The 13,412-nt window shown below is 44.7% G+C and overlaps 1 protein-coding gene across 3 annotated transcripts in view; it reads left to right on the top strand.

Moving 5' to 3' along the window:
- Window positions 1-13,412, top strand: part of SFMBT2 (Scm like with four mbt domains 2) — a 196,453-nt gene that overhangs the window by 17,326 nt on the left and 165,715 nt on the right. For 2 of the 3 annotated variants that reach the window (XM_044991434.1, XM_044991452.1), the window contains exons 1-2: window positions 3,479-3,548; window positions 9,077-9,240. In XM_044991434.1, the coding sequence (XP_044847369.1) occupies window positions 9,129-9,240 (112 nt within the window). In that variant the 5' untranslated portion in view covers window positions 3,479-3,548; window positions 9,077-9,128. Of the gene's footprint in view, window positions 1-3,478; window positions 3,549-9,076; window positions 9,241-13,412 lie in introns of those variants that run through there. The other variant, XM_044991443.1, reaches the window with a different exon arrangement.

Here is a 13,412-nt window from a genome sequence, read left to right as displayed (position 1 = left end):
TTCAATGAATAGAAGATTGTTGGGGGCAGAATAGACCTGGATAAGGAGAAGTCTGGAGATAAATGTGAGAAGGGAGGGACAGGTTGTAGAAACAAAAGTGAAACTGTTTGAGCAGCATATTCCAGAAGTCTTGAGTTTCTGAGTGTAGCCTTCATTGATTTGAGATCTACCATACCATTCTCTCACTAGAAGGGGAAAACCTATGGCAGCAGGCTATAAAAGAGACCCAGCTTGGGAATAAGAACCAATTCAAGAAATATAAGTTTTCTGATGTTTTAAAGAAAGTCACACCAGTGAACTGGTGGAAGTCACTTAAGCACTTGGATTCAGAGACTGTTGAAGTGATAATCTCACTTTTGACAGCAGTAGCTTCTTTTGTCGGTGTAGAAAGACTATTTTCTTCCTTTAGACTAATTCATTCTAAATTGAGAAATCGTTTGGGACCCAAAAAAGCAGGAAAGCTTCTTTTTCTTTTCCAGATTATGAACACAGGAAAATGAAGGTGAAGATGACTGAATTAACTGCAGAAGCCAATATTAAGCTTCTCTTGTTGACCTGGCTGACGTAGTCAATTTAATTTTTGTTAAATTCATTTAACTATCTTAGTTAAAAACAATTTAAAAAAACTTAAAGGTTTAATTAAATTAAATGTAGTTGCTTGTTTTGTTAAAATATTATGTTTGCTGTTGAAGGAAAAAAAATCCAGAATAAATAACGTTGTTTTAGTTAAATAAAACAATTTAAATGTCTGTCTGCTGATGTTCTCCTTCTAATACAGCATGGCAAGAAAATCCTCCAAATATTAATGATTAACCTGTGGAATTGGATTTTGTTCACCTCCCAATGACTTCATAAATATCTGCTTCAATTACCTTTGGTAAATGAAATAACCAAACAATCATTCATTTTCTGATATAGCTGTAAAACTAATCTGAAAAGTTTTCAAAAGAAATAATTTAAAAAACTGTAGTGTGTACCTTCTAAAAATGAAACCTACATCTGAGTTGTGAAGAATATGTATTAAGGTTATAACAACCAACAAGAATGCACTTTTATGTAGAAAACTATGATTAAATCGAGTCTTTCGGACTAGTGATCGAAATCATGATTTAAATCAATTTGATATAAATCAAATCCACCCTGCTGTCAGTTAATAGGAGAATCATCCTTTGCCATTTTAGGGCCCAGGCCTGCACTCTGAAAGGCAGTGATCCTTCGGAGCAGTCAGTGGGCACAGGGCAGAATTGAGCTCTCCTTGCACGCCAGGAAGACCCACTGAAATCAGTTTGGCCTGGGTCCACAGAAGGGATTTCGGTGCCTCATAGATCACTGGAACCACACTGTGATCCTCAAAGTCTCTGAGTTAGGGAGCATAGGTGCCTATACAATGAATGGGGAGAGATAGGTGCCTTGGAATGCAATTCACTAAGCCTGCACATTAATAATTGGAGATATACCAATCTCCTAGAACTGGAAGGGACCTTGAGAGGTCATCAAGTCCAGCCCCCTGCCTTCACTAGCAGGACCAAGTACTGATTTTTGCCCCAGATCCCTAGGTGGCCCCCTCAAGGATTGAACTCACAACCCTGGGTTTAGCAGGCCAGTGCTCAAACCAAGCATCCTGATTGGTTAATAACATAAATCACACCGGGTTTTAATATCATGTGCTGCAAAGAGTGACACATTAAAGAGCCACTTGCAGCTCGCAAGCTCGCAAGCCTCGGTCTGAGTATCACTGATCGATTCTCTATATTTATATTGTATTCAGTACCATACTATGGCATTAAGCATAGTGGAATAGATCTGTTCCCACTGAAGTCAAGGCTCTGGATATAGATGTATTTGTACATTGTATACTCAATGCCATTTCCGTCAATGGGGGCAGGATCAGCCCTGTAGTTTCGGGAGCATTTCTAGTTCTCCGGATCAAAGTGGATCTCTCTTGGAATATTTTTGAACCATCGCAGCACTTTCCAAGTAGTTGTTTGCCCTTAATAAAATCTTGCAGAGTGTTCAATGTCACAAGGAAACTGTCACTGGATATTAACGAGAACAGTTGTTGAAGGGCTCTGCTTAGAGCCTTTAATTTTGAAAAGGACGGAAATGTTGAAGAAATGATCCTTAAGAGGTTTCCACCTGGTACTTTGTCTAGAAAGAGAGCCAGGCTCCTTCCCTCGAAGGTGGGAGGCTGGTTTTTAATGCGTGCAGCAGTGCTTCTGAATGATGCTCCATTTGCATGGTGCAGAGGCTTAGAGAGGGGGTAAGTACCGTACCATGCTGATCCTTTAAAAGTGTGGGGTTATTGAGAAGCTGCCTCGACCTAGATTGTCAGATTTCACTCGGAGCTGCAAACTGCTTGCCTTATTCGTGCATGTCATCCCATGAACACTCAGTGGGATGACTTCCAAAAGTGGGGCGAATGTGACCCATTTGATGGGACTGCCCTGATAGACATGTTCACTGCGTTGGAGTAATCTGAAGAGTTAAGAGAAGGACTGAGAGAAGTGAGGGGAAAAAGCATATGGGAATTGTAGCCCATGCTGGGCAGAGCAAAAACCTTTTTTGGTGGGAGGTGGTGTGTCCTAGTGGTGAGCACACTGAACTGGGGCTCAGGAGTCTAAGGCTCTGTTCCTCGCTCTGCGGCAAGTCTCCTGGATGCCCTTGGGTAAATCTCTTCACATCTAAGTGCCACAGTTTCCGCCTGTGTAAAATGAAGATTGTGATACTCTGTTGTAAAGCACTTTGAGATCTAATAGTGAAAAGCACTATTATTAGTATTATTATGGTATCTTGCCAAGGCTTTAGGTTTAATCAAGTTATTTTCTGAGACAAGTGCCAGAAACAGACTGTGGAGTGGCATTGATCCTTCCTGGGCCAAGCAGCCTAACTCCCGCCTGTCCTAAAAATTCCCTCCCACCCAGGTGGCTCCCAGCAGGTCTGTTCTTAGTCACATGTTGTCCCTGTCATGTGACCCTTGGGCGCTAAAGCTGAGGTTGAGACCCTGCCTAATGTTAAGAGGCCAGCTCATCCTGTGACTGTGTCCAAGAAAATTCAGAGCCGTTCCTGTCCTGCTGTCAAACCCCAGAATTCTCCATCTCATCACAGCCTCCAAAGAGGGTTTTATATATCTCAATACCTTTTGGGGTATAAAATCTTTCAAGGTAATGACTTTGCCCTTACATCCCTTTCCACTTGTTCTAAATGGTGTTATAAAGATGGGAGAAAATCATTATCCCCATGTTACAGATGGGGAAAGTGAGGCACATAGTGGTTTAATGAGTTGCACCAAGTCCCATGGCAAGTCAGTGGCAGAGTCAGGCCTCAAACCCACTTTCAGTTGTGTGCTTAGGCTACTCAACCACAGCTGCTCCCGTCGTGCATAGGCTAAAAATCCCTGCCACGTGGAGTTTGGAGGCCTTCTAGACTAGTTCCATAGAGCAATGAGGTCCTTGGTATCTGTGAAGTCATAGAAGGATGTATTCTGGAATGGCAGGAGAGCAGGAGTCAGCTGGCGTGACCGGGCCAGCTCTGTAGTAGTATTTAAAAAGGTATGTCAGACCTGTGCTGGATGCTCGGTTCTGCCTCTTTGTCCCTTGAGGGCTGCCACACCTAATTTCACAGTTACCCAATTGTTTGGCCAGCTAGCCCAAAGCAGTTTCTCCTCTCGCTTTGACATGGAGCTCTAGCACTTGGAGTTCGACAGGTTTAAAGCTTGTCAAGCTTACATCTAAAAGTTACAGATTATAAATCACGCATTAGATATGGGCTTGAACCGAAACTACAGCTCTATGCCCCAACGAGCTCTGGTGGATCCAATTTTGTTTTCCATATGATAGGTGGTTCCATTTTCCACTGTTCAATTCCTCCCCCCCCCAAACACGTGATTAGAAGTCCAAGGGATCGACACTGTTCATGCACTTGAGGCAAAAACGGGTGTGGCAGGGAGAAAGGAAAAGGTGGGGGTAAAATGTCTTTGTGCTCCCTGTAATATATGCTCCGTTTCCCATAGACCTCTGCAGAGAGAACAGCCATATGACCATGCCCCCGATCCATTCCTGACTCACTCCCTACCTCTCCTGGCGTGCCCCCAATCAGCCCCCCTGCAGCAGGATCTGGGAGCAAGTCTGGCATAAAGTCTTTACATTAGCTGGGGAGACCCCCTGAACAGGGATACTATTGGAGAGCGGGGGCTGGTTCCATCCCCTCTAAGGCCCCTGTTGGTTGCCAAAGTAACCAGGTTCTTGTAAAGTCAGTGGGGGTGTTACGACTCAAGCTGCCCCAGGCCCAGTGTGACGACCCCCAGCAATGACTCCTGCAGGAAGCTCACCATGCTGTAGGAGTCTTTCGTCCATTGTAAAGGACTCTTTCTGTGACCTCAGTTCCATGGTCCTGCATTTCTGATGTAAATAATTTTCAAGGATCAAGGAGAGGAGGTCACCAAAGGAACGTGGGGGAATGAGGGACCTGTGTGAGGTGTGAAGGGAGTCGCGTTTGGGTATCAGGACAGGGTTCTCCTCTCAGTGTGGATTATAAAAAAGGAAAAATGAGCTGGAGTTGACAAGAGAGGAGGAATTTAAAATGGTGAAACTCTAGGTCCTGTCTTCTTTTATGCAAAGAGCCAGTATTGATACAGACGACGACTCAGGAGACTAGAGACAGAAGTGCAGTTGTGAGTGTGCCAGCAGTGGGAAGAAACAACCAAGGGGAATAGATTATTTTTTATTAGATTGCTTTTGCTGCCTGTGAATGGGATTAAATGCCAAATTAAGCATGAGCAGGTGTTAGCTAGGAGGGGCAGTGTCTCATTGACTAACTTTGAACGGTAGAAGAATCAGTATTGCCAACTGCACCATCCAAAAATTAGGAGTGAGGCCTCCCCAAATCATCCGATTGGTTTAAAAACCTTCAGATTTTTTTTACGGAGTGCTTGAGTCTCTGCAACTCTGAGGCAATCTTTTTTGTTTTTTTTTAAATAAAAGCTGAGATTTTCACTTATTCACAAAACTCCAGGAGCTGAGGCATCAAGCGTAATGCCAAAGATTGCAAGCGTTGGAACACTGAAGAATCTGGGCATGTGTTTTTTGTCAGACTAATTCAATCTTGTGGGTCTGATCATGCCCTTCACATGTGGGTCTCTGCCTCCCCATGGGGTGGGAGACAGCTAGACCCCTCTACAGCAGTATTCCCTACTTCCTAAACCCCAGGTCCCATGGAGGGCCCTTCAAACGGCGAGATGGAACAGGCTAGCCTGTTAGCATCTTCGTTACCTATGAATCTCCTCTTTAACTGATACTATGGGGATGGGGTCTCAGACAAGTATCTAGGTGGAATCACTGAGTGATCTTATCATTGTCTTTCCAAACCTGGCCATTCCCTGCTGTTTGTTACTTGGAGCATCTCATCTGCCATGTAACCCTGATCATGGACTCGGCTCTGCACAGCTGGACCTCTAGAGCTGTGCAAAATTTCTTTGACTTCAGCTTTGCAAGGGTTTGGGGGTCTTGACGATGCACGTCACTTTGAAGGATCGGGGCTTTAGATTGTAAGCTCCTTCGGGGCAGGAGTTGTGTTTCTATCTCTTTTGTCAAGGATCTAGTATGAATACATTTTAATAATAATTAATAACAGCAATCACTGTGAAGCAGTGTGGTCAGCATATAGGGCATTGGATTGGGGTGATCTGGGTTCCACCACTGACCTGTGGTGTGACATGGGGCAAGTTTCTGTGCCTCTTTCCCATCTAAGCCTTTGCGGGTATGTCTACACAGCAAAGAAAAACCTGCGGCTAGCCCGTGCCAGCCGACTTGAGCTCTGTCTGCAGGGCTGTTTCATTGCTGTGTAGGCTTCCAAGCTGCAGCCTGAGCTCTGGGACTCTCCCACCTGACAGGGTCCTAGAGCCCCGGCCTTAGCCTGAGCCCAGGAGCCTGCACAATAATGAAACCGCTCCGCAGCCTGTGCCCCGGGAGCCCAAGTGTCTCGGAGACATACCCTGTTGGTCTTGTCTATCTAGACTGTAAGCTCGTTAGGGAAGATACTGTGTTTGGGGCTTTTTAATACCATTGTGCCTAGTGCAATGAGTCCCTGATCTTGGTGGGATCCAAATATTTTTTCTCTGTTTATTATTATTACTATGATTATTTATTAATAAACAGCCTAAATCAGCTTTCACTGAAAGCCAGTTATGTAAACGCAAATGCTCAGAGCAATACCTGAGCATCTTTGGTTTGCTGAAGAGGAAGTTTGGGGCTTATTTTCAGATCATACTTTAAATGCTTTAAATTACAATCTTGTAACCATTCCCAACAAGAGAAAATTGGCCATAGACCATTGCCAGGTCACACTTTACAAGAATCTTCTTAGAGGTACATGGCACAGTACAATCTTTTTTTTATTTTTTTAAAACTGTGTTCCGTAGTAATGTAAAAATACATAAAGAACGTGTGTAAACAAAATCCCTTTGAATTTCTCTTGACCATTTATATGTGTTGACCTGATGAGCCCAAAACAAAAATGCTCCAGAGTTTAAGGAAGTTCACAGTCAAACTTTGCCGCTGGTGACCATTTACTTTGCCTCTGTTCATTTCCTCCTCTTGGACGATGAAAACATACTTGTCAGTTTCATGGACGTTTCACTTTCTGTTCTTTGGGCCTGCTCCCAAGCACATTCAATGGAAAGTCTCCCATTGATTTCAGTGGGCTTTGGACCAGATTTCTTATTCCCACTGCTGCAGCAACTACTGTTTAACTCCAGATCAAGACTGTTTTTACTGACTTTTTTTTTTTTTAAAACATAATAGCGAAAACATTTTTCTTCCTCTGCTGCTTTGTTCAACATCTCTTATTTATAAACCGCGTAAGCCAATTCTGCAATCCGATCCACTGATGCAGAACTCTGCTGACTAGGTTGGGATGCAGATGGGCCCTTGTAATGGATCAGAGCCTAACCTTCGGTAACAATATTTCTTTTCACAGAAACTGTTATTTGCTACGTGCCAGTATAAACACTACAGCTGTCGGAGCAGACACCTTAAACTTCACATTAGCTCATATCTTTGTCCTGTCAAAATAATGGGAACTTCTCGAGATTTAACTATACTACTGAGTAACTTATCTTTCTGCTTCGTATTTATATGGTTACCCTTGAGTTCTATTTAAAATGACTGATTTTGGCACCTTTAAATTGATTGCTTTTCCAATCCTAGATTATCTTTCCTTACTGTCTGGTTGGAGGGGGAGGGGGAGTAGTAAAAATATCTGAACCTACCAAGGGAAAAATAAAAGCTTTAACTGCCATTTTTCCCCTCCCTTCAAAATAAGTTTCATGCAAAAAGTGATACGTAACCAATTTCTTATTAATGTTGGGCTGCTAAACCCAGGGTTGTGAGTTCAGTCCTTGAGGGGGGCCACTTAGGGATCTGGGGATTGGTCCTGCTTTGAGCAGGGGGTTGGACTAGATGACCTCCTGCGGTCCCTGCCAATCCTGATATTCTGTGATATTTACGGAAATATTCCAGTGCTTCTCTACTGAAGGATTAGTGTTTTTTGACTTCCAGTGGACTGATTGCTTCTAGTTTCATAGTTAATTGAAAGAGAATGTACACTGGGGATGACAGATGTACACATTCTGAGGTTACCTGAGTTTGAAATAGTCATGGTGTATCGTGCACATCAGGAGAAATAAAGATGAAGTGGCAAAATGATCATGTATTTATATAGTGCCTAAAGTGCACCAGGTGTTTTATAGACAAAGAGGCCAACAAGGACATTTCTCCGGTAACAAACTATTATTATTTACTATTTGTCTTCCAGTGATACCCAAAAGTTCCCATCAGGATTAAAGCCCCACTCTGCTGGGCCCCGTACAAACGTATAATTAGACAGCCTCTGCCCCAAAGAGTTTACAGTCCAAGTGCTAGATCGTACCTCTAAGGCACAGCCCTGAGCAGGGGGTGATTGTGTAAGATGCCTCATCCTTGGTAGGCCTGGTGACTTAGAGAAACCCCCCCGTGTCACAAAATCCTTCCCTGCAATCTCCTTGTTCCAGGGCTGTAGTGATTTACCACTGGCTTAGATCAGCTGCTTGGCTGAGCTGCTCTGGATGGTGCATTGTGCGGAGACAGAGCCATGGCTCAGCATCACAGTGGCAGTTTGGTTTAAAAGAACCCAGGTTTCCAGATTTATAGCCTGTTACTCTCCATACTAGACCATGCTGCTTTTCAGCACTTGGCCCTGTTAAGATCAAGTATCCAGAACTACTTCAGGAACAGGTTAGAGATGTAGCGGAGGAATGATGGGTTTTGTGGTTAAGGCACTGTACTGAACCAAATCCCTAGTTCAGCCATAGGCTCCCTATATAACCTTGTTCAAGTCCCCAATAGACTGACGAAAAGCCCATTGACATCAATGAAAGAATCCCATGGATTTCAGTGGAGTTTGGATTGGACCCTAATCTGTTACTCATGGGTAAATAGAGAACTATTATCATCCCCATCCCAAAGGATAACTTAATTGGTGCTCAGATATTGTAATACCGGTAATTTATGTACTTCTGTGGCTTTTATCAATTACAGCAATCAAAATGCTGGGTGACTCAAAAGAAAACGTTGAAGAAGAGCTAGCGAAGTGTGTTTACTTGGTCGGGCTGAGGGAACTGGGATTATTTAATCTGCAGAAGGGAAGAATGAGGGGGGATTTGATAGCTGCTTTCAACTACCTGAAAGGGGGTTCCAAAGAGGATGGATCTAGACTGTTCTCTGTGGTACCAGATGATGGAACAAGGAGCAATGGTCTCAAGTTGCAGTGGGGGAGGTCTAGGTTGGATATTAGGAAAAACTTTTTCACTAGGAGAGTGGTGAAGCACTGGAATGAATTACCTAGGGAGGTGGTGGAATCTCCTTCGTTAGAGGTTTTTAAGGTCAGGCTTGACAAAGCCCTGGCTGGGATGATTTAGTTGGGGTTTGGTCCTGCATTGAGCAGGGGGTTGGACTAGATGACCTCCTGAAGTCCCTTCCAACCCTAATATTCTATGATTCTATGAAAATAGGCTGCTCATTTATTCTCTTTTACTCTCCTGCAGGACATTTTTGTTACATGATGAATTAGGAAAGGAAGAAATCTTATTGTGAGCAATGGAAACTAGGATGTCTTTGATTTCCGCCATGCAAGAGACTCAACATCTATCCCTATCCCAGGAGAAGGGTCAGAGTCCAGCCAATGGGAACAGAGAACAGTTTGATTCAGGTGAGCTCTTGTTTTCCACGTCCGTTTCACTTTTAAGTAAATAAAACAGATTTTCTTGTGCAAGATGAAATTTTTCAAAATTCAATAACATTTGGAGGAAAATTGGCAAAACTTTTGACAGTTTCCTTTGTTTTTCAACCCTTTGTAAATTTTTGGGGAAGAAAAGCAAAATTTTAAAAATATGTTTGGAAGTTTTTCCTTTATTTGGATCAGCTGGATTGATCAACTTTTTCTAGAATTTTTTTTTGTCCTGTATGTTTTTATTTAGATTTTGTCCTGTATGTTTTACCAGAGCGTGCAATACATTTCTCAAATGGTGCTAAGGGGTGTATCTCCACTGCATGCGCTTCTGTCCCTGGGGAGAAGATGAGAGAACAAACGTGTGCTTGATAGGTAGTTATGTTGTTTAATGCACTACTGGAAGGTGCTCCTAGATTATGATGATGAGTGCGGCACAAGGACTTATAGATAAGATTAGTATTTTGTCACAGTTATTTGTACTAAAAGTCAGGGACGGGTCATAGGCAATAAACAAAAATTCGTGGGAGCCTGTGACCTGTCCGTGACTTTTACTAAAAATAACTGTGATAAAATGGGTCTGATGAGGGGATGAGAGCCTGAGACCTGCTATAGAAGGGGAGAGGTAGCGTCCAGCCCCTGCTGCCACTGTGGCTGACAGTTCCAGAGTTCCCCCCGCTGCTTGCAGTGGCTTGGAGTTCTGGGGTCCTCCTGTGGCTGAAGGGGTCCCCCCGACACCCATGGTGGCTCAGAGCTCCAGGTCTCCCCGTGTTGGCTGAGAGCTGTGGGGGGGGCCCTGCCTGCGGGGGCTTACAGCTCCTGCCCTGTTGCCCCAGGGCCGAAGCAGAAAATGTCATGGCGGTCTCTGGAAGTCACAGAATCCATGTCTTCCCCGACCTCCAAGACATAATCTTAGCCTTACAAATTTGATTCAATTCTCTAAGGATCTTTCTTTAAGCTTTGCAAAGTGAGCTCGGAATCCGTGACTACAGCCTCGTTTGGGGTGAAATTCCGCTGTGTGCGGAGCACCAGCATGCGGCCTGTGCAGCACTTCAGTCCCACTTGACTACTCAAAATAAGGTTTAAGTGGCACATAGACTTTGTTCTGGCTCTTTGCACAGGGGTGAATCATCCGGGACGATTTAATACACGGCCACAGAACTATTGGTACAGCTGTTTCTAGCTCTTTATTTTTCCAAACTTGGGAAGATGAAGGCTCTTTCTTAGGAGTGATGATGGTCTTGCTATTAAGGTTCTGGACAGGGACCCAGGACTCCTCGGTTCAGTTGCCAGCTCTGCCACTGGTTCTTCTCTGTGACCTTGGCCAGTCACTACCAGTTAGCGTCTCCGTTCCCTGTGTTTTGCTTGCATGTTGTAACCTTTTCTCCCACCCTGTTTAGGTTGTAAGCGCTGCAGGGCAGGGACTGTGGCTATGTCTCCACTGTGATAAGAGATGTGACTGCAGCATGTGTAGACATACCCCGAGCTAGCTTTGATTTTTGATAGCTCAAATTAAAAAAGCAGTGATGTGGCAGCAGCAGCATGGGCTTAGCCAGTCAAGTAAATACTCTGGGCCCCAGCCTCATGCTGCCGAGGCTTAGTTGCTGTTGTTACTTGAGTTAGCAAGATAAAAGCTAGCTCAGGTGTGTCTACACATGCTGCAGTCACGCCTCTGGTTGTAATGTAAACATATCCATAGTAAAACGATGTGTTTATATCAGTGGTCCCCAAACTGTAGGGGGCATGGAGGAATGTTTTGTGGGGGAGGGAAGCGCATGGAAGGGGCAGGTTGGGAGCGCCATGCCCCTGGCGCCATTCTGCCCCCAGCCCAGCTCTGCCTCCAAGCCCAGCTCCACTTCCAGGCAAGATCTGCCCCACTCCGCCCCCGTACTGCCAGCCCAGTGTTGCTCTCATTCCCGCTCTGCCCCCAAGCTAGCTCCGCCTCTTGCCCTAGCTCCTCCCCCATCCCCAGTTCTGCCCCCAGCTCCGCCTTCAGCCCAAGCTCCGCTGCTGAGGAAGGCTTGGCTGTGCAGTAACGGGTGGGTGGGTGGGTTGAGGGGAGGCATGGACAGATTCTGTTAAAGGGCAGGGGCGGTGCGACGAGAAAAATGTGCACACCACTGGGTTATGTAGTGCCTAATACGCTGGGGCGCTGCTGATGGTAAGGGCTTCTGCAATCCACACAATAAATAATAACCAGTATTGTACAGCTCATCTTCTGTAAACAGATTGATACGTGCGTCTTACATTGTCGTATTCCTCCTGGGGCTGATAACGCTAAATCCTTTTCCCAACAATCGGAGGTTTCCATGAGGTTCGCCGATGATAAAATGATACTGAGTTATAAATGTCAGCCGGAGGGTCAGATTTTCTAATGAGCTCAGTGCCCCGGTAGCTTGCACTGAGAACCTGGAGTGTTCTCAGTGTGGGCTGGTGGGTGCTGAGAATTCTGCAACTCTGGCCCCAGTTGTTTAAAGGTTCTGCACTCTCCTTGCGCTCCTGGTGAATGAAATGACCATTCCCCCGAGGCTGTATGCTGAAAGAATTAGAGGAGGAATTTCAGAAATGTTCAGTGTTGGCCTAACTCTTCTCCCATGGAAGCCAATGGACATTTAACCATCGCTCCCTTTGAAATCAATGATTAAAATCCCATTTGCTTCAAGAAAAGCTGAGTTAGGCCAGTGGTGAATGCTTTTAAAATCCCCTTCGATGCCTTTTCAGGACTTACTGGATCTCTTCTTTCAAAACCATGCTGTTAATGTTCTGTTGTTCACCTTCCCGATAAGCCTCTTGAAGAAAAGAATTGATAGCTCTGCATTATATTTGAAAGGAACTCAAACAGATTGGCCAATTGTAACTTTATATTTTTAATCACACCTGAAAAACCTTGGAAGCCTTTGCTTTATGCATCCAACCTCTGTTTAAAAGTGAAAGCCTCACAGTTCTCTAAGCTTTGATGCTGCAGTGGATGGGTTATTTTGCTAGGTTTTGAACTCATCTAGCTCCCGCATCTTCTTTGCATATCCTCTCCAAAGCATCTGGCTTCTGCTCCAATGCTTGCATCAGAGATAAGATCCCGGAAGGCTCCAATCTGCTGAGCACCCTGGAGAATAAGATTCTAAGGGCATGATGCTGGGAGCTTCTAACATGGCACAGCACCTTGCAGGAAGCAGTGGGGAACTGGCAGAATTGGGCCCTGAGCTCTTTGGAGGCTACTGAATAGTTTCAAACTGCTTTTCTTTGCGTTTCAGATTCGACCAGTTGCTCTCCTCGAGTGGTTTATTTGATCCTCTCTTTGCCTCTTCTCAGGCTGTCCCTTGTCCATAGGAATTCAGTTACTCAAGGTTTCTATCTCTTGACCATCAACATTCACATCCACAACATCCAGTCATTGCTCTACTTCCATGGGCAACAGGGATTTCATTTTGCTCTTTAGAAAGCTGATATTAGGCCCTTTTTTTGTATTTCACCTCGGTTTTCATGGTAGGAATCCAAGGTCAGTGTAAATGGGCAGTGACATCTGAACTGAATAGATTTGTCGCCTTGGAGGCTTTTTGCTTCCCGCCACTTTGTCCATGACCCAGCAAATCGCATCTGATGCCTTGTAAAAGGGAAGTGAATTAAAGGTTCATCATGAAAGGCACCAGGTCATCAGCCCTACAGACGGAAGTTCTCTATTTATTCACAGAACACAGGTTGCAGCCGCACAAGCATAACCCATTAGGCAGTATGCCCAGTCCTTAGAGAATATGAATCTAGTCCCCCTGTAGACAGCCTGGCTCTTTAGCTTAAACTCCTGTTTATAGTTCTGGTGGTCTCCAGTTTTGGCTAAGATGGTGGTGGGTGTGTATGTGGCAGCTTGTTTGGGATGTGAACTGCTGTGGGCCTCAAATGTCTGGGACGTGCTTCTGTTCAGAAGAGGTATGTAAGCCACTATTCAGTATGTGTTATGTGTCTCCCCATTTCCTATGCCCACTCCACAGAGGATATGGGTCTTAGCTTAAGCTGTAGAGGCGTAGCCTTTCAGCTCTGGAGGTCCCTGGTTCGGCCCTGGGTCCTTGTGCCCCAGCCACATTCTGCAGAGAGAGAAGGGAGTTCAGCCTCCATAGAGCACTTTTTCTGGGATTGCCAGTTATGAAGGAAGCTTCTGTGGA

This window comes from Mauremys mutica, chromosome 1, assembly GCF_020497125.1.
Source record: "Mauremys mutica isolate MM-2020 ecotype Southern chromosome 1, ASM2049712v1, whole genome shotgun sequence".
NCBI classification, from domain to species: Eukaryota; Metazoa; Chordata; order Testudines; family Geoemydidae; genus Mauremys; species Mauremys mutica.
This window is presented reverse-complemented; position numbering and strand designations above follow the sequence as displayed.